This window comes from Rutidosis leptorrhynchoides, chromosome 1 (genome assembly GCF_046630445.1).
Source record: "Rutidosis leptorrhynchoides isolate AG116_Rl617_1_P2 chromosome 1, CSIRO_AGI_Rlap_v1, whole genome shotgun sequence".
Classification (NCBI taxonomy): domain Eukaryota; kingdom Viridiplantae; phylum Streptophyta; class Magnoliopsida; order Asterales; family Asteraceae; genus Rutidosis; species Rutidosis leptorrhynchoides.
Genome location: NC_092333.1, coordinates 52,131,088 through 52,153,097, shown reverse-complemented (window position 1 = coordinate 52,153,097; position 22,010 = coordinate 52,131,088). Strand labels below are relative to the sequence as shown.

The window sequence follows — 22,010 nt, the reverse complement described above, 5'->3', positions numbered from 1 at the left end:
CATCTACCTATTCATGAGCCAGCATTCCATAATCTCGGCAAAGTAACTGATGAAATCATAGTATGCACTTACTTTAACCTTATTTGAATTACAAATTTTATCGTATTTACTTTATCTGTCTTATAAATTAGAAAATCCCAAAAATTAAGTAACCACTACTCCTTCATAACTATCTTAGGCTTAAATATAGGTTCGATTCCACTGATATCTCAAAAATACGACTCTAGGTCATACTTCCCTTACTCATACTTAGAGTAGTACGATTTAGGCCCCGCTAAATATAAATATAAAACAGTACCCCCCTCTTGGTGGTTGATTCTGACGTGTTGTGACCTAACGACACCGCAAAAATAAAACCGTCCGTTTCGGCCATATCAGATTGCCAGGTGATCGAGCTATATATAGGTGATTTATAATGCGTTCCATAACTTCGATTTATCTAGCTATTTATAATTCTTTGTGGATAAGCTAGTGACAACGACTTTTTTTTTAATGGCGATTTTTTGGCATCAGTAGATCATTTATTTCAACGACCCTCATCATTTGCACGTAACGCAAACGTTCGGACGAAACCCGAACCCGATCGACAGTACCTGGGAACACATCCATTCGGGCAGTGGTCCGTGAACGAATCCGGTAAAACCTCCCTATAGGGTCAATATATATCATCATTATTGGTGTTCAATTGGTTTAAAGAAAATCATGCCATCCCTAAGGATCGAACTCATGACCTCTCATTATCCCATAACACAAAGTACATGGGGGAACCGTAACATTTGACACACGTCTTAGCACTGTATATGTACCGCATGTTATGGAATTAGACTATACGAAGTGTCAAAAGCTGCCTCCGTCAACTGAGTTGGCACAATCTGACGCCCCTGAGGTCGATAACAGGACATCAGATTTTGAATCTGATGTCGATAACAAATCTTGGGCAAAATTGGCTAAGGAAATGGAAAGTGCAGAATCAGCTCTAAAAGCGCCGCTCCTGTGAATCAAAAGCGCTGCACCAACTGCAAAAGCGACGTTCTTATGCACATTTCAGCTCCATTTTTCATCAGTGAGCAAAAGCGCCGTTCCTAATGCCAGAAGCGCCGCCCTATTCAGCCAAAAGCGCCGCTCCTACAACAAAGCATCGCCCCTAATTTAAGCCAAAAGAGGCGTTCCTGACCAAAAGCGCCGCTCTTCATTAAAGCCAAAAGCGCCGCTCCTGAGTCAAAAGCGGCGCTCCTATCGCTGTTTCAGCTCAGATTTTCAGCACTATAAAAGGGACGAGATTATGTCATTTCTCATATGCATCTTTAGAAAGCAGCTGTCTTAGGTCCGAATTTCACATACAAAACCCTGACTTCATCATCAATTGGTGTTTAAGGGTGGATTCATGGAAGCTAGCTCAAGATCCAACATTGTTTAGCTTAGATCTTCATCTTCTTTACATTTTGGGTTGTAATCTTCACTTTGCTTTTCATATTTTGCATTGATTACTTGTAATAACTTGAAAATGATGATTGTTTACATTTCTATGCTTATTATTAGTTTGATCTTAGCCATGATTGGCTAAATCTCTTGTTTTTGCTTATCTATGAATCTCTAATGCTAGTGTTTGCCCCAAATCAATTGAATAATGTTGTTTGAATGAATTACATGATCATGTATTGTTGAGTTAGCTAAAGATCCATTGCTATGAGTTTGTTTTAGGCTCGAATTTGATTACAGATGTTGAGTAGCTCTCTTAGTGATTTGAGAAGTGAATCAATGTGTACTTCAACACCTTAGGTGATCTAGACAGCTAGCTTAGGAATTTCAAGTGATTATGTTCTTGATCTAGGTTGGTTTTCAATTGGCATTTAGTCAAAATAGTAGTGCCGATTATCTTAAGTGATTTCGATAGTTAGGATTTTACGTGATTTTGACCCAAGCTCAATCTCAATGACCAAATCATGCTTAACTCGATCCTAGAATACAATGCTTATGTGAATTCGCGGAATGTTATTTGATTTGAGGTTTAGTAGTGATGCTAAATGGTTAATAGTTCAACAACGAATGAGATAGCAAAATAGGTAAAATGGGGCAAGTCAAGCATAGAGAGGATTAGATAAGTGAACACGACTTAGTAAATTTGATTTAAGTCTTAATATTTCGTTTATTGTTTCTTGCTACTAGTTGCTTGTTAAGTTTAAGTTTGTTAATTGTGCAAGTTTTAGTTGTTAGTTAATATCAATCAAAACCCCCCAATCAAACAAACTCTAGGACAATCGATAGTTTCAAATATTCGACTTACACCGCTCTCTTGGGACGAACTTGATAAGCATACTTACATTAAAGTGCTATAATAACCGGGTTCTAAGTGCTCGTTAGTTGTGTGTGCTTATTTGTAGTATTTGAATCGTATATAAATTTAGAGGGTAAAAGATGTATATGCACAACACCCATCAAGGCTGCAGAACGATTGTGGAGAGATTATTTTTGTGAGACACCAAAGTATCCGCAAAAAAAGTTCAAAAGGCATTTTCTTATGCGGATACAATTATTCCTCCGAATTGTGCAATGTATAACTAATTTACAAAGTGATAATATTTCCGAATATTTTAGTTATTTCACGCAACGTTATAATACTATCGGTAGGCCTACTAATGCTACTTTACAAAATTGTACTTCGGCTATATGCCAATTGCCGTATGAAACCACTCCCGATATGTGGGATGAATATTTGCAAATGAGTGAGAAATCATCAATACTATGTCTAGATTGTTTTTGCATGTGTGTCATCACTTTGTACAAAAGTGAATACACGCGAACGCCAAATGCACATAATGTTGCAAGATTATATAGTGCACACGAGGAGAGACATGGTTTTAGGAGTATGCTCGGGAGTATTGTTTGTATGCATTGGGTGTGGAGGAATTGTCTTGTTGCTTTAAAAGGACAATACACCCAGGGTGATAACCAGAAACTGACCCTCAAGCTTGAAGCAGTTGCTTCATATGACTTATGGATTTGGCATGCTTTTTTGGAAATGACGGGTTCCAGCAATGATATAAATGTTTTGAACCAATCCCCATTATTTGATAATCTCAAGAAGGGAACAACACCATCCGCACCATTTGAGGTAAATGGTCATAACTATACCAAAGGATATTACCTTGCAGACGATGTATATCCCGACTGGGCGACTCTAATAAAAGGATAATCGTGTCCCACTGAAGAGTCAATGATTAAGTTTACTAGATTTCAAGCTAGTGCCCGAAAGGACGTAGAGAGGGCATTTGGGGTTCTTCAAGGTTGGTTTCATATTTTACACATAGCTTCATGCACTATGTCAGTAAACAGGATGTGAAGAGTAATGGACTGTTTTCTCATATTACATAACATGATTCTTGAATATAATGGATTTGCACTATCTAAATGGGAAGAACGATTCACTACCGAAGATATGGAGAACTGTATGGAACGTGTACCAAATAGAAGAAGAGAACGATACATCGTCGTAAGAGAAATAATGGATATGGACGTGAACAACCAACTTACCGAGGATCTAGTCGAGCATATATGGAACCTTCCAACGACATTTCGCACTACGAATTCATTTATTTTATGTTTTATTAATTCTATGTAGTTAAATCTGATGTAATCGTTAAATTATGTAATGTCGAATTTTAATGAAAACTTAACTTATATTCTTTTTTAACATTTAATATGTATTTTATTTTAATTACTTAATTAATTCAAAAGAGAAAAAGAAAATAAAAAAACTGGCGGACTTACAAAATTTGACACCAACATTTGACACGCAACAACAACAATAAAACTCAATCCCACATAAGTGGGGTATGAGAGAGGTAAGATGTAGACAATCATTCCTCTATCCTATAATAAAGAGAAGTAATTTTTTTTACTAAGAGTGAAATACCCCAAAAGTAGAAAAAGTCCTCCATCTCAATGTTCTATGGATAGAAAAATTGCTTCCGAGTAGACATCAGGCCAATAAGTAAGTTAAAAAGTGTGAGACGTAATGAAAATGGTAGAATCAAATTTCCATGAGTTTTAAACATGTTTAAAGTTCAATTTAAGCTTTAACAGCCAAGACGCTAATAAATCGACTCTTGCTGTTGACACCAACATGTGACAATTTGGGTTATTGAGGGTCAAATTTTGATACGGCCTTGTCACATGCAGATTGCACTTTTTGGCCAAAAAGTGCAAATCTGCTCGTGATGTCACAAACAGGGTTAGAAATAGTCTTTATGAATTTTTATTTGTTAAGGTGAATTTTAATGCTAACTATAACAACCCTCATTTTTCCACTCGGTAATGACTATAATGCCCATAGGGTTTCATTGTTGATTCGTACTTTATATTAGGGTTGTTATCCGGACGTATTAAATGAAGTAATTAATGCTCGTCATTAATGAACTAAACCCTAAACCTAATCATTTAGTGTAAACCCTAATTATTTAATGTAACCCTAACCCGAATAATAATAATAATAATAATAATATTATTATTATTATTATTATTATTATTATTATTATTATTATTATTATTATTATTATTATAATTATTAAGTGTATATATATTGTGTATTAAAAAGTATATACTCTATATTAGTCTAAATAAAATATAAATAAAATATAAATATGAGTATATATATAAAATGATTAAGTAATGGGTAACAAATGTAAAATTTATAAATTAAAAATATATGTATATATATATATACTAAAAAATATAAATAAATATATATAATAAATTATGTTAATTAAATAAAAGAAAATAAAATGCAACCAAATCTAGAATGTTCCATTAATTAAAAAAAATTAAAAAAATAAAAAATAAAAAGGGCCTAGGTCGGTCGAATTTAAAAAAGGAAGAAATTTTTTTTTATTAATTAATTAAATTGTATTTATCTTGGAGCCCAAGCAATTAAAAATCTATAAATAGGGCCTTAACCCCTCATTATTTTTCATTCACAAAAATTTGTGAGCACACACAAAACCCTAATTTTTTTGTAAGTTCTTTTTCTCCCTTTCTTTTTTTCTTTTCTTTTTCGGTTTTCTTTTTCTTCTTTTTTTCTTTCGGCTGAACCCCAAAACAAAAACGAATAAATGTTTTTGCACTTCATAAAATTTTTATAAACTCATGATGATTAGCTACATGATTAATAAGTTTTATAAAAATTATTTTTTTCAGATTTATGAGTTGATTTAACAATTTTATTTAATTTGTTTGTATTTTCAATCGGCCGAACATATACATATATATAATAATTATGTATTGAGTTTATTAAATTATGTATTATGCATGATAAATATTAATAAGTAATGTGAGATCTAGAAAAAATATTTTTTATGATATTTAATACGTTTTTATATTTTATTTAATTAAAACAGTATATATATATATATATATATATATATACGGTATACATATATATTTATAAAAAAAATAGGAAATAGGCTATTTAAGCTATATAAATATTTCTCCACTAAATTATGACATTTAAGTTAATTATTTAGGTCAGAAAATAATTTATAAAAATTAAACTCGAATTATGTGTTATTTAATTATAGAAATAAGGAGAAATTCGTAATAAAAATATATATACAGTAAATAAAAATAAATAAATAATTTTTTTGAGTTCATAAACTTTGTTTAGGTAAATTATAAAAATTAATTTATGGGTCGGATTAATAATTATTACATAATTAGACACTATTATTATGTAAATAGGAGGTAAATAAGGAAATAATTGTAAAAATAAAGAAATCTTTTTATAAATATTTTTATACAGGTTATTTAACTGTAAGAAACTTATAAAAATTTTAAAAATAAATAATTTGTGTTTATTTAGTATTTTATGTAGAATTAAACTTGTTTTGTGATTAGATTAAGAATAAAAACAAATATAAAAACAAAATTGTAATATAATTACTTTCTTGAATTTTTCTACTGATTTTTATAATGAACTAAGACTATAAAGATTATGTATATGATTAATATGTATTTAATTAATTATTTAAGTATTTATGGATAATATTGAATTAATTAAGTACTATATTACGAAGTATCTTGTAAATTAAACAACAAATAATATAACTACTTATGTTATATCTATTGAATGAGATAATGATTAGTAGGTTATAGATATTAATTAATATAAGTTAAGATAATAATATTAGCTTGAATAATAATGCATGTATAATTATTAAACTATTAATAGTTATATATATATATATATATATATATATATATATATATATATATATATATATATATATATATATATATATATATATATATATATATATATATATAACACAGTCATATAATAAAAGACTATACACCTATAATATGTGAAGGTTATAATCAAGATAACGTACACTATATACGAACCTCACCGCTACATATGGCCTAGGGTGGTCCTTGTTACCTTATGGGAACTGCTTGTGGATTTCGAATGCCATGACATAGATTCTGGTCAAGAATCCTGGGCGCCCGGTAACAACTGACCATCAGAGTGACTTGTATGATAGCAACGAGATTTGGGTAAAGTTGTACAAAGTCTTGTTATAACCCGAGCTTTCTATAATTAGAAAGTTACTATAAGTAGAAATTTTCCATAAATATTAACTTTTCAAAAATGAAAATTATTTTAGAAAACCATCATTATTAGTATAATTATTATACTTAATTCTTTTAGGCAATATCTAATTGTACATTCTATCTCTAGGTTGAGATTCCGATCACGTTCTTCCGTTCAATTCATTTCTCTTGTGGAATAATTCTTCTGTGCTACTAAGGTGAACTCATAGCCCAACTTTTACATATTTTAATATATTTTATAAATCTTGGGGTGAGACACATGCTTTCTTTTTAAATGATTTACAATTTAGACACAAGTGCCTAAACTTTTTGATATGCAACTTCGTGAGACTTTTGTTAACTTGTGTTCTTACATGCAAATCCCCACCATAATATCGTTAATTGTTGGAATTGAAATGTTGCAAGCTTAATTATTGTGAGTAGGCCTATTGAGAGAGACGTCTCTACCCATTGACCGATCATCAATGGGGTACATAATAATGATTACCGATACCCGTACAGTGTCAGGGGTTAATGTTTAGCTCAATATTATAACTCATGGCATATTGAATATTTTGATGTTTTAAAATAAATCTTGTGGTCTAAAACTTATTAATTATTAAACCCATGATGTTCACTCAACCATTGTGTTGACATTTTAAGCATGTTTGTCTCAGGTGATGAATAGCTTATGTGCTGCCCTATGTTGCTTGCTTGTTGTTGCATTGGAGTCCACATTTCTTATATTTAGCATTGGTAAACATTTATTACATTTGGGTTTACCATGTAAAACAATTCGTTTTCCGCTGCAATTAAATTACTGATTTTATTAAACATCTCATTTAGAGTCGTTCTCATTTATATAACTGTGTGATGATATTGGAAAAGTCGTATTTACCCCCGGCCCTATTTGGAGGGTATGACAGAGTGGTATCAGAGCACAGTTTGTTATAGAGAACTTGGATTGCATTTTATGTGTGCCTTACGTGTTAGTTAGGGTGCCTTAGCGATCTTTAGGACTATAACCTTTCCTGACTTAGCTTAAGTGCCTTTTTATTTGTCTATATTCTTGCCTTAGTTTTAAGTGCCTTTACTTGTTCATATTCCTGCCTTAGTTTTTAGTGCTTCCTTATTATACGTTTCTTTATATCTTGCCCTTATATCTTTCCTTAGCAACCCTCTCGATACCCTGCTTCCTTTCCTAAAGATGTCATTTATGACTTCTGAGTTTCACGACATTTTCCATGTCATTTATTACGGTCATGTACATAACATTATTGTTATAATACATACCGTGATGCTTTGGGTTGCGAACCAGAAAATGTCCTTCTAGACTCATGAAGATTTTCTCCGTTCAATCTTTAGTATGTTGGGAAACACTTTAGTTTATGAACTCTTTAAATGGCAATTGAGCTTTAAGTCCTTAGAAAGTTTTCTAATAAATAAGAATTCTGTAGTTTGATCACATATCCTGACCCTATGGAGTGACCTTGGAATGGAAGTGTGAATTAGTGAAATATAATGACGCTTGATCAACGTGATTATGTTACGGTAATTCATATAGAAATTCCAATATCATGATATATGGGATAGAAAGTGAATCAAAGAAAAATTTCCAAGCCACTTATTCGAAAATCTCAATGTGATTACATGAAGGATAATCATCATTCGATTTGAAGATATACGAAGAACTCGTTTTAACCAAACTACCTCATACTTATGAGTACATTGACTTATTACCAATCAAGTTACGAAGTTTCGATGTATTTTGGATTGTTTAGCCCCATTGAGAGCGAGAATCCTATGCTTCGATAAAATCATTAGTATTCCTCTAGAGAATGGTGAAACTCTAAACCATTCAAGGTGAAAAGAGTGGTTCCAAACTCAATATTATTTCATGCATCAAGACCCTCAAGTATCTAATGAAGGGATACCAAGCCATTTTGGCTCATGTTAAGGAAGTCGAATCGGAAGAGAAACGCATTGAAGATGTGCCGGTCGTTAGAGACTTTCCCGACGTATTTCCTTAAGAACTCCATGGTCTCCCTCCCCAATAACAGGTTGAGTTTCAGATTGATTTGACCCCCAGTCCTGTACCTATTGCAAAGGCACCATACCGCTTAGCTTCACCAGAGATGAAGGAATTATCCAACCAACTCCAAGAACTTTTGGAGAAAGGTTTCATTTGTCCTAGCTTGTCTTCGTTAGGTGCACCTGTTCTCATCGTTAAGAAGAAAGATGGCACGTTGAGGATGTGTATTGATTACCGTGAACTCAACAAGTTAACCATCAAGAATCGTTACCCACTCCCGTGTATTGATGACCTGTTTGACCAACTGCAAGGATCAAGCATCTATTCGAAGATTGATCTTAGGTCCAGTTACCATCAGTTGAGAGTCAAGGAAACTGATGTTTCTAAGACTGCTTTCCGAACTCGTTACGGACATTATGAGTTTTTTGTCATGCCTTTTGGTTTAACCAATGCTCCTGCCATATTCATGGATCTTATGAACCGTGTATGCAAGCCTTATCTTGACAAGTTTGGGATCGTCTTTATCGATGACATTCTAATCTACTCCAAGAGCGAGAAATAGCATGAGCAACATTTGCGATTGATTCTAGAGATTTTAAAGAAGGAACAACTTTACGCTAAGTTTTCCAAGTGTGAATTTTGGCTGCGAACAGTACAATTTCTCGGACATGTTGTGACGACCCAGAAATTTCTGACCAAATTTAAACTTAATCTTGAAATGATTTAATGTTTCCGACACGATAAGCAAAGTCTGTTAAGTTAAATCTCAAACATTTTGAACTGTGTTCAGGTATTCTTTTTAACCTCGACCAGATTCCGACGATTCAGGAACATGTGTATAAATAGATATGAATATATATATATATATATATATGTTATGTAACACCGGCCAATTTTTTTTTTTAAACACACAGCGGAAGACTTTATTAATGAACACAACACAAGACACGTCATTACATTAATCCGTGAAATTAAGTTTAAGTTTACACAACAGTGTTACGTTATTACAAAACATTATTTATACAAAAGTCTACATCAGAGTTGGGTTGTCAAACATGTCTTCTGCAACAGCACCCATCCCGACTAGCAGTACCTAAACCTGCAAGGGGAGAATATGTGGGGGATTAGCGCACCGCTAAGTGAATGGAATCTATCTAACAGATATAGCTTAAGCCACACACAAGCTATATACTAACAACAACACCTGCTAACTACCAGCTAGCATACAATAAGACAATACGAGGATCGGCGGCTTGTACGAGCACACGAATCTCAGCTGATCGGCATGAGTCTACCGATAGTCCCTGCTACTCAATTCACAGTATAGTTATCCAGATGCAGAGGGTGCATCGTTCACACTATACTCAACAATCAGTAGCCTATGGACCCAACCTCCCCTAGGCACGGTTGACCTCATACGGACTCTAACCTCTCCTAGGCACGGTCTCGAGTCCCCAGTCTCCCTAGGCCCGACTGGTGCCAATCACACAGTGTACACATAATTCACATACAACATCAGGCATACTATATTATTCTAACATGGCAATTTCTACACTATTCATGGTAAAAGAGTCAACCACAGTAGCATGATATGCTACTTAAACTCTATCCGGAGATAGACCCACTCACCAATTACCAGCAACTGCTCAGTTATTATTTCTGAGCTTCCTCCTTGTTCTTATCTCCTGAGAACAGCAAAAACCAAGTTAGAATAGTGTTCCCATCAAGATTAGATACACTGACAGCGAATTATAGCAAATTAGTAAAAAAATGCGTCCGCTAAAATTTTCATGCTTAACACTTGTGCACTTTCAAAATTTACATCCTGAACACCAAAATACAAACGGGCAGCATAACAGCTATAATTCAACACTTAGTAAAAATTTTCACTGTCTAAGACCATCGGTCGATGGTCCCATCCATCGGTCGATCGTCAACACACCATTGGTCGATGGTCTCCCCCAATCGGTCGATCGTCAAAATTACATCCGCTGGTCAGAAATCATACACCATCGGTCGATGGTCTCGTCCATCGGCCGATCGTCCTCACCATCGGTCGATGGTCAACGACCATCGGCCGAAGGTAGTTCATCAGCTGCAACAGCAGTAAAGTGACGGGTTTCAACCCAAAATCACCAAATCTCGACTTTGGACACGTTTTTGACCTCAAAACTGGTTACATCTTTTACACTAGACATTTAGAAACATAAACCCACAACTTTTATGCACAAACAACAACAAATTCTACCAATTTGACACAAATTATTGTTAGCAATTATCAATTCCATAATTATTGTGATATCATTATAAGTCTTTATTGTGAGGTCCACGTTGATTTGGGAAATCGTTTCTTTTAACAATATTCGGAATAAATGGTAAAGTGATCTACAAGTAGGAACAAAGTGTCAAATAACGAACAATAGACAAAAGTTAGTGGAAAACTGATATTCGATTGATCTATTTTCAAACGTACAGATTATACATTCCTGAATGATAATATATATGTTTTATAACATGATAAAATATAATATAAACTTAGATTTAAAATGATTTGTTATAACGACTTAATATATTATTAAATATATTTTAATAAATAACGAGAAGGTAATTGAAGAAACAAATGACCTAAACACTCAAATATATAAGTTACATATTGAGTGATATAATTTATGGGTGAATTAAGTCTAATTATTGATAAAAGCACATGTCTCAAAACATAAAGTACGCGTGTTCTAAGCGTACGAAAGGACGTTCTAGAAACCGAAATCGGGACATAAGTCGAGCGTCAATGTACAAGACAACGGAGCTAAAGTTATAAGTCAACCATGCACGAGAATATAATATAATATATAATTAATTAATATAAATTATATATATTAAATATATTTAATTCATGTCGACGAGGAAGAGTTAAAACTGGAGTGAGCTGGACAGGGGGACTCTGCGATCGCGGCCCCATTACACACACACCCTCAGCGCTCGCGGAGGTGTGGGATCTGGTTCGGGGCTATAAAGCCCGAGCTCGTGGCCGAATTCATTTATCCATTCTATCTCTCTCGACATCTATATCTATCTATATATTATTATTATTATTATTATTATTATTATTATTATTATTATTATTATTATTATTATTATTATTATATTATTATTATTATTATTATTATTATTATTATTATTATTATTATTATTAATAAGATTATTAATATTATTATTAATCTTATTATTATTATTATTATTATTATTAAGATTATTAATATTATTATTAATCTTATTATTATTTAGTAGTATTATTATTGTTATAAGTATTATACATAAAATACTACGACGAGGTCATGAGCGGGTTAATTCAAAACGGGTTTTTCGAGCTAGATAGAGCTAAAGAAATTATGGGTTATAGTTATGGAAGTTATGGGTAATGTTCGTGGGTACCATGGGTGAACCAAAGGCTAACCTAGCGTTTATCATTTCCGTTGCGTCTACGTACTTTCCTGCAATATTGAATCACAATATTGATACGTGAGCATTTATATCTTGTCTTTTATATATTAATAGGGTATCCATGTCTAGTGCTCGAGTATATATGTTTATGCATGCTTGTATGCTAAATCTCGTCGTTAGATAATTTTATGATGAATCACGAATTTAATACATGTACTACTGATATAAAGTATATGATATGCATGTTTTTGGAAAGCTGGCGAAAAATTAATAACTTTTCATTTAGAAATCGTGTGATTTCGATGAACGAATTAAAAGTTATGGTCAACTGAATTATGATTGACGTTAATTGAAATTGCTTTTGAATCTACAATTAATATTTAAACAACTTGTTTATAAGATTAATAAATTGGATTTTTGGATACTACTAGTCGAGTAAATGAATTCTTATATAAGACACGTCTCGTTTTGTTAAACAATTGTCAAAGTTGACTTTTTGAGATGACTTTTGTTAACTTTTGCATGTCGGTCTCGGGCATTAGGATTGGGATACACTATGACCCGACCTAGTTTGTTAGACAGTTATTGATCAAAATATACTAATATAGGTTCATGAATCCGAGACTAACCCTGCACTTGTTCAGTGCCGTCATATGCATAATTGCTACAAAATACAGTATAGTGAGTTTTCATTTGCTCCCTTTTTAATTGCTTTTGCAATCTATATTTTGGGCTGAGAATACATGCACTTTATTTTTAACGCAATGGACACAAGTACATACTTAATTCTACACTGAGTTTGAACCGAAAATCCCTTAGCTTTGGTAACTAGTAACTGCTGGTTATAAGAACTGGTGGGCGCGGGTAGTTGTGTATGGATCCATAGGGCTTGACATCCCCGTCCGTTCCAGGTATAGAGACCCTAGCCTGAACTATAAAGCGGACGTATGCTATTTGAGTTTAGTACACGCTGATTTGCGTGTATTGTACATGTTGGTTACATGTATGTTAAAACAGGGGTACTTATTATATATACGTTAAGTTTAGTTACCAGGGTGCTCAATTTCGTAGAATATTTTGATAAACGTTTCTGGATGAAACAACTGAAATCTTGTGATCCACCTTTATATACAGATTATGAGCAACATTAAAAATATGAACTCACCAACCTTTGTGTTGACACTTTTAAGCATGTTTATTCTCAGGTTCCTAAAAGTCTTCCGCTGTTTGCTTATATGTTATACAAGCTATGTGCATGGAGTCATACATGCTTTATTCGAGAAAACGTTGCATTCACAAATTCATCACCATGTATCTTATTTTGACTGCATTGTTAACGGATGTATTATTGTAAACTATTATTTACGGTGATTGTCTATATGTAGAAATCATCAGACGTCAAAAACCTTGCAATTAGATATTCATTTATGGTGTGTCTTTTCAAAAGAATGCAATGTTTACAAAACGTATCACGTAGAGGTCAGTACCTCACCGTGAAATCGATGAATGATGTATTCGTCCAAATGGATTTGGACGGGTCATCACAGTTGGTATCAGAGCTTGAGGTCATAGGGAACCAGAATTTGCATTAGTGTGTTTAACTGGTAATTGTTAGGATGCATTGGTGAGTCTGGACTATGACCGTATCTGTTTTTACCAAGTTTTGGTTATCATTTCTTGTCGGAAATTACCTGCTTATCATCTTAAGTCTAAGACACATCTTTCTGCATTAATTGCATGAATAGTGTATAGACAAAATTCATATCTTAACGTATCTGTTACTATAAACTCTGCCTGACAGCTTCCGAAAGTTCCTCCGTAATCTACGGAATCTGTTGGACAATATATAAGTATTCTATGTAATTGGAATATCATCTGAATCCAAAAATCTTTTCATATCGAAAATTCTTTAGGTGATCGTGTAAGATGGAATCCGTACCAAATTCGAGTTCATATAGTTCCGAAGGCGATTCTGAAGACTCTGAAGATAGTGTGACCGAAGTGCCTCAACTGGTTGACTACACTTCTTTCTGGAGGAGATTGAGATGGGTTCGAGACATACTCACTCGCTGGAGAAATGAAGAGGGAGAACCCTACCACGAACCAAATTTACCTCCTGACATCGGAGAACTTGACGCGCTCACCGGTCAACCAATTCGCAATACCGTTTTCACACTCTTTGCATGAATATTCCGCATCAAAGAACGCATTCATAGAATTATGTTAGTAATTCAGCCTCTACTCCCGACTACTAATCAAGTAGGATTAGTGGATGAAATTAGAGAGCTTCGTGCAAGGCTTGAAGAAAGAATGGAGTTTCTGGAAAGTACAGTACGCAATTTGGAAGATAGACTTACGTCTACAGCAACAACACCAGTACCACCAACAACATCCACATCGCAAACCTCAATACCACAAGCAAAAGCAGCATCACTGGCATAAACAGTACCACCATCATCAATACCAACAGTATCATTACCACCACCAACAACCACATCCGCAACCCACACCTCAATATCACATCTAAAATCTGTACTTCGAACATCAACATCATACGTACCATTGGTACTAAGGAGTACCAACAACAATAAACGATGAAGTATCGATTCATCACTTCATTGAAGAAATATTCTGCAGAGAATATGTAGTTTCTAAATGTTTAGAGATTACTTATTCTAGTTCTAACCGTAAATCAGATGAGTGAATGAATAGAAATGATAAAGGGAAGAATAGAAACCCTGACAAGAATGGTGCGTGAATTACAAGCTAGATTTGTTATACAAGCTCCACCAGTAGTACCACCAGCCTCACCGTCAGTATCAACAACACCAGCTCCATAACCATCAACGATATCGACACCACAATCACCAATGAGTATATTGAAATAACGAGTTATGAAATATTAACTCCTTTCCACTGAAGAATTTATATGTAAATCTTATATATATAAATTTTGAAACCATAATATATCTTTTTGTACTAAGCTATTATGTATGAATTGAAAAAGGGTAGATACTACTCGGTTAAATTCTTATTACTAATATGCTATAATCCTTCGATTAACGACTTAACCATCGTTAACTGCAATTTCTGTTTCAACTCAATGAATTCCGTTTCATAATAAATTAAGTGTAGTATTCAATTATATGTTTGATTTTACACTTTAATCTTCGATATACTCAAAACTTTCTAAGAAAACATCATTCGTACCTGGCGAAGTTCACAAGAATTCCACGAACACCAATATCATTCACCGAGGAATATCAATAAGAATAAATAATAAAGTATTAATTACATTAGTGAAATACTCCGCGAAGATTATGTAATCTCTAATATTTTAGAGATTATTCGTTTCTAATTCCAGCTGAAAATCAAATGAGCTTAATATGATATTAACTCATTAAATTTGTATTACATCTGAAGAAAATATACGCACATATATCTTCATAAAGACTGTAATAAAATTCTTTTGTACAAAATATTATTTGTGAAATTTTTTTAATGGGTAGGTAATACCCGGGAAAGATATAAGTTCACAATTGATATGTTACGCTGTACATTTTCAATTTTGATTCAAAAATCATTAATTATACTCACTACCTTCACAGCGATATACAATCATTTCGTACAAATTCAATTACATATTCTGATTCCGATAAAACATAATCCAAGTCAAGATTTAACAGGTGACATCACTCTTAGATCCCTATATGTTTCAAAGCTATACTTTGACTTCAAAACTGTACTAGAACACCACTTATATTCATAAAACCCACAAAAATATTTGTATCATTCAAAATTCTTGAACATCATATATATCTTAACAATTACAATCTTCATTCAAACCCTTCAAACTCTTGAAAACACCTCGAATTGATAACCGACTATTCGGTTATGATAACTTTGAATGCTGATGAAGCAGCAAAACTGTAAATGGTCTTAATGGCCAAAAGTTTGATAATAAAGAATGGTGTGTTGAAAAAGCCCAGTTTTGATACTGAAAAACGGATAGAGCAAACCATGAAGGAGGCTGTGGACAAATCACAAAGACTAAATCTACCTTCAAAGAATCCAAATGATTCAGTATCTGCTAAGATCTTTAGTGAATACATTGCTCCTCACTCTAAACCTTTACGGACAAATCTTCTTTATCATCATTCGATATTAGAAATTCTAAGATATCATAGTACCTTTCATCATAAATATCTTCGATATTTCTGAAGATATCTTCATAACTATTATTATCTGAAATTATTTATCTCTTCGCCCTATCTGCGTTACGTTATAAAGGGAACTGTTTTAGTTTCTAAATCTATGAAAAATTCGAAACTAAAAATATGAATGTTTTTGAAGTGGTGTTGGGAATTGAAGCATGAGTTAGTATAATATAATGACACTTGATCAACGTGATTATATTACAGTAAGTCATGCTGAGTTTCTAATGGAACGTGATAAAGGTTCACAGATAATACCCTCATCATGAACCATGTTACATAACTCTTTCATTCTATTTAACCTCTAAACATATCAAGAAAATATTTTTCTTAATGATTCGGTCTTTTTCGGATATTTTGGTAATTTGACAAATCAAATCATGCTATTACCTTTTCTTTCTGCTTTGTATATTATGATCATTCGAAACTCCATACCTACGAATTCTGGACCATTATTCACTTGACTTAAAGTCGAGAAGAGAAAATAATAGCACAAAGCTTCGAGATATAGGAGTATAAATCACAGCAAACAGAAGGAACCATTAACCATAGATGTCAATAATTATGGAAAGACAAATGCAAGGAAGGATTATGAAAACCACTACCCCAAGAGCGAAATAGAAGTAAATAGATTCCTCCGGTGGGAGTTGGAATAGAACGATAATTGTGGTAACAGTCAGAATGAGATCAAGGATCAGAACTGGATGAAGTATTTTCTCAATCTTTTGAAAGTATGAAATGAGGAAGAAGATGTAAGAGTGATGAAAAAATGGAACGGAAGAGGTTGATTTATAGTGAAATAACGAACATAGCAATCGAGGCAGATCACGCATTGAATCAGAGAAAATCCTAATTTCCTTAATTACCGGAGAATCAAATCTTATTTAGATTTCGAAGATTTTCTTTAATTTCCTTGAATTTCGAAAATCAACCGTGATTATGTCACCGGTTAAGACGAACCTGCATTTACTCATTTCACTCTTTTGTGATAGCTTCACTCGTACTCTTCACAAAAATCAAATTGTTTTATACATATTACTCACTGATGATAAAACTCTAATTTCCAACTTATATGAGTCATGAAAACATACTTATTGTTAACCATGATGATTCCAATCAAATTTTGGGACGAAATTTCTTTAACGGGTAGGTACTGTGATGACCCGGAAATTTCCGACCAAATTTAAACTTAATCTTGAAATTATTTAATGTTTCCGACACGATAAGCAAAGTCTGTTAAGTTAAATATCAAACATTTTGAACTGTGTTCATGTATTCATTTTAAACTCGACCAGATTTCGACGATTCACGAACATGTGTATAAATAGATATGAATATATACATATGAATATATATATATATATATATATATATATATATATATATATATATATATATATATATATATATATATATATATATATATATATGTTATAACTTAAAAATGTGAACAAAGTATCTAATGTATAATACTTCACATTAAACGTAATTGTTTCAATATATGTTTAATATATTCATCAACGGAATTAAAAGATAATATTAAATGATTTAATTAAACAGATATTTTGTTAGCAATTATCAATTCCATAATTATTTTGATATCATTATAAGTCTTTATTGTGAGGTCCACGTTGATTTGAGAAATCGTTTCTTTTAACAATATTCGGAATAAATGGTAAAGTGATCTACAAGTAGGAACAAAGTGTTAAATAACGAACAATAGACAAAAGTTAGTGGAAAACTGAATATTCGATTGATCTATTTTCAAACGTACAGATTATACATTCCTGAATCATAATATATATGTTTTATAACGTGATAAAATATAATATAAACTTTGATTTAAAATGATTTGTTATAAAGACATAATATATTATTAAATATATTTTAATAAATAACGAGAAGGTAATTTAAAGCAAATGACCTAAACATTCAAATATATAAGTTACATATTGAGTGATATAATTTATGGGTGAATTAAGTCTAATTATTGATAAAAGCACATGTCTCGAAACATAAAGTACGCGTTTTCTAAGTGTACGAAAGGACGTTCGAGAAACCGAAACCGGGACATAAGTCAAGCGTCAACGTACAAGACAACGGAGCTAAAGTTACAAGTCAACCATGCACGAGAATATAATATAATATATAATTAATTAATATAAATTATATATATATATATATATATATATATATATATATATATATATATATATATATATATATATATATATTAAATATATTTAATTCATGTCGACGAGGAAGAATTAAAACTGGAGTGAGCTGGACAGGGGGACTCCGCGATCGCGGCCCCATTACACACACCCTCCGCGATCGCGGAGGTGTGGGATCAGGTTCGGGGCTATAAAACCCGAGCTCGTGGCCGAATTCATTTATCCATTCTATCTCTCTCGACATCTATATCTATATATTATTATTATTATTATTATTATTATTATTACTATTATTACTATTATTATTATTATTATTATTATTATTATTATTATTATTATTATTATTATTATTATTATTATTATTATTATTATTATTAAGATTATTAATATTATTATTAATCTTATTATTATTTAGTAGTATTATTATTGTTATAAGTATTATACATAAAATACTACGACGAGGTCATGAGCGGGTTAATTCAAAATGGGTTTTTCGAGTGAGATAGAGCTAAAGAAATTATGGGTTATAGTTATGGAAGTTATGGGTAATGTTCGTGGGTACCATGGGTGAACAAAAGGCTAACCTAGTGTTTATCATTTCCGTTGCATCTACGTACTTTCCTGCAATATGGAATCACGATATTGATACGTGAGCATTCATATCTTATCTTTTATATATTAATAGGGTATCCATGTCTAGTGCTCGAGTATATATGTTTAAGCATGCTTGTATGCTAAATCTCGTCGTTAGATAGTTTTATGATGAATCACGAATTTAATACATGTACTACTGATATAAAGTATATGATATGCATGTTGTTGGAAAGCTGGCGACAAATTAATAACTTTTCATTTAGAAATTGCGTGATTTCGATGAAAGAATTAAAAGTTATGGTCAACTGAATTATGATTGACGTTAATTGAAATTGCTTTTGAATCTACAATTAATATTTAAACAACTTGTTTATAAGATTAATAAATTGGATTTTTGGATACTACTAGTCGAGTAAATGAATTCTTATATAAGACACGTCTCGTTTTGTTAAACAATTGTCAAAGTTGACTTTTTGAGATGACTTTTGTTAACTTTTGCATGTCGATCTTGAGCATTAGGATTGTGATACACTATGACTCGACCTAGTTTGTTAGACAGTTATTGATCAAAATATACTAATATACATTCGTGAATCCGAGGCCAACCCTGCACTTGTTCAGTGCCGTCATATGCATAATTGCTACGAAATACAGTATAGTGAGTTTTCATTTGATCCCTTTTTAATTGCTTTTGCAATCTATATTTTGGGCTGAGAATACATGCACTTTATTTTAAACGTAATGGACACAAGTACATACTTAATTCTACACTGAGTTTGAACCGAAAATCCCTTAGCTTTGGTAACTAGTAACTGCCAGTTATAAGAACTGGTGGGCGCGAGTAGTTGTATATGGATCCATAGGGCTTGACATCCCCGTCCGTTCCAGGTATAGAGACCCTAACCTGAACTATAAAGCTGACGTATGCTATTTGAGTTTAGTACACGTTGATTTACGTGTATTGTACATGTTGGTTGCATGTATGTTAAAATAGGGGTACTTATTATATATACGTTAAGTTTAGTTACCAGGGTGCTCAATTTCGTAGAATATTTTGATAAACATTTCTGGATGAAACAACTGAAATCCTGTGATCCACCTTTATATACAGATTATGCACAACATTAAAACTATGAACTCACCAACCTTTGTGTTGACACTTTTAAGCATGTTTATTCTCAGGTTCCTAGAAGTCTTCCGCTGTTTTCTTATATGTTATACAAGCTATGTGCATGGAGTCATACATGCTTTATTCGAGAAAACGTTGCATTCACAAATTCATCACCATGTATCTTATTTTGACTGCATTGTCAACGGATGTAGTATTGTAAACTATTATTTATGGTGATTGTTTATATGTAGAAATCATCAGACGCCAAAAACCTTGGAATTAGATATCATTTATGGTGTGCCTTTTCAAAAGAATGCAATGTTTACAAAACGTATCATGTAGAGGTCAGTACCTCACCGTGAAATCGATGAATGATGTATTCGTCCAAATGGATTTGTACGGGTCATCACACATGTAGTTGATAGTTAAGGAATACATGTCGATCCAGCAATGATCACCGCTATTCAAAACTGGGAAGTGCCTAAGAATGCGAAGGAATTTGGCCAATTTTTGAGAGTTGCTGGTTATTACAGAAGGTTCATCAAGGATTTTTCTATTCTAGCCAAACCTCTTACCAAGCTAACTCATAAGGGGAAGAAGTTTAATTGGTCCGAAGAACAGGAATCTGCTATCAAGATTCTAAAGGATAAATTGACCACAACCCCGATTCTGTCATTACCTGAAGGTACCGACGATTTTGTAGTATATTGTGATGCCTCAAATCAAGGTTTCAGATGTGTTTTGATGCAACGTGAAAAGGTTATTGCCTATGCATCTAGACAGTTGAAGAAACATGAGAAGAACTATACCACGCATGACCTAGAATTAGGAGCCGTGGTATTTGCGCTAAAGATGTGGAGACATTATCTTTATGGGGTTAGAATCATGGTGTATACCGATCATAAAAGTCTTCAACATATCTTTGACCAGAAGCAATTAAACATGAAGCAAAGGCGTTGGATTAAGCTACTAAATGACTACGATTGTGAACTACGATATCATCCTGGCAAGGCGAATGTAGTAGCCGATGCCCTTAGTAGAAAGGATCGTGTCAAACCGATTCGAGTCCGAGCTTTAAATATATGTATTCGTACGAATCTTACATCTCAAATTCGTGAAGCACAACTTGAGGCATTGAAGGAAGAGAATGTGCAACTTGAGGGACTGAAAGGTCTCGAAAAGCAACTAGAACTCAAGGGAAACGGAACAAGGTATTTCAATAATCGAATCTGGGTCCCAATTTTCGGAAATCTTCGAGAACTAGTCTTGGATGAAGCGCATAAGACTAGATATTCTATTCACCCAGGCTCTAGTAAAATATATCACGATGTGAAAGAATTCTATTGGTGGCCTAATCTGAAGTCTGACATTGCTGATTATGTGAGCAAGTGCCTTACTTGTCTGAAGGTTAAGGCCGAGCATCAAAAGCCGTCTGGTTTACTTCAACAGCTGGATATTCCGCAGTAGAAGTGGGAATGTATCACTATGGATTTCGTCACTAAGTTGCCCAAGACTTCAAACGGCAATGATACTATTTGAGTCATAGTTGATCGTCTCACTAAATCTGCACATTTCTTACCGATCAAGGAAACTGACAAGATGGAGAAATTATCACAACTCTATATCAAAGAGATTGTCTCACGTCATGAAGTTCCTATCTCAATCATTTCTGATCGCGACAGTCGATTTGTCTCTAGATTCTGGAAAACTTTAGAATCTGCTCTTGGAACTCAACTCGACATGAGTACTGCTTATCATCCACAAACTGATGGTCAAAGTGAACGAACTATTCAAACGTTGGAATATATGCTACGTGCTTGTGCTATCGATTTCGGCAAAGGTTGGGATAGACACTTGCC

General features: G+C 33.1%; 1 protein-coding gene across 1 annotated transcript; it reads left to right on the top strand.

Moving 5' to 3' along the window:
• The first annotated feature begins 2,698 nt into the window (after positions 1 to 2,698).
• LOC139868220 (uncharacterized) lies at positions 2,699 to 3,193 on the top strand. The gene has a single exon (XM_071856572.1). The coding sequence runs from the start codon at positions 2,699 to 2,701 to the stop codon at positions 3,191 to 3,193; it is 495 nt and encodes a 164-aa protein (XP_071712673.1).
• Positions 3,194 to 22,010: the final 18,817 nt, after the last annotated feature.

Excerpts from the sequence above, each read along its gene's own strand:
- LOC139868220 (XM_071856572.1), top strand. The coding sequence starts at position 2,699 with ATGTGGGATGAATATTTGCAAATGAGTGAGAAATCATCAATACTATGT.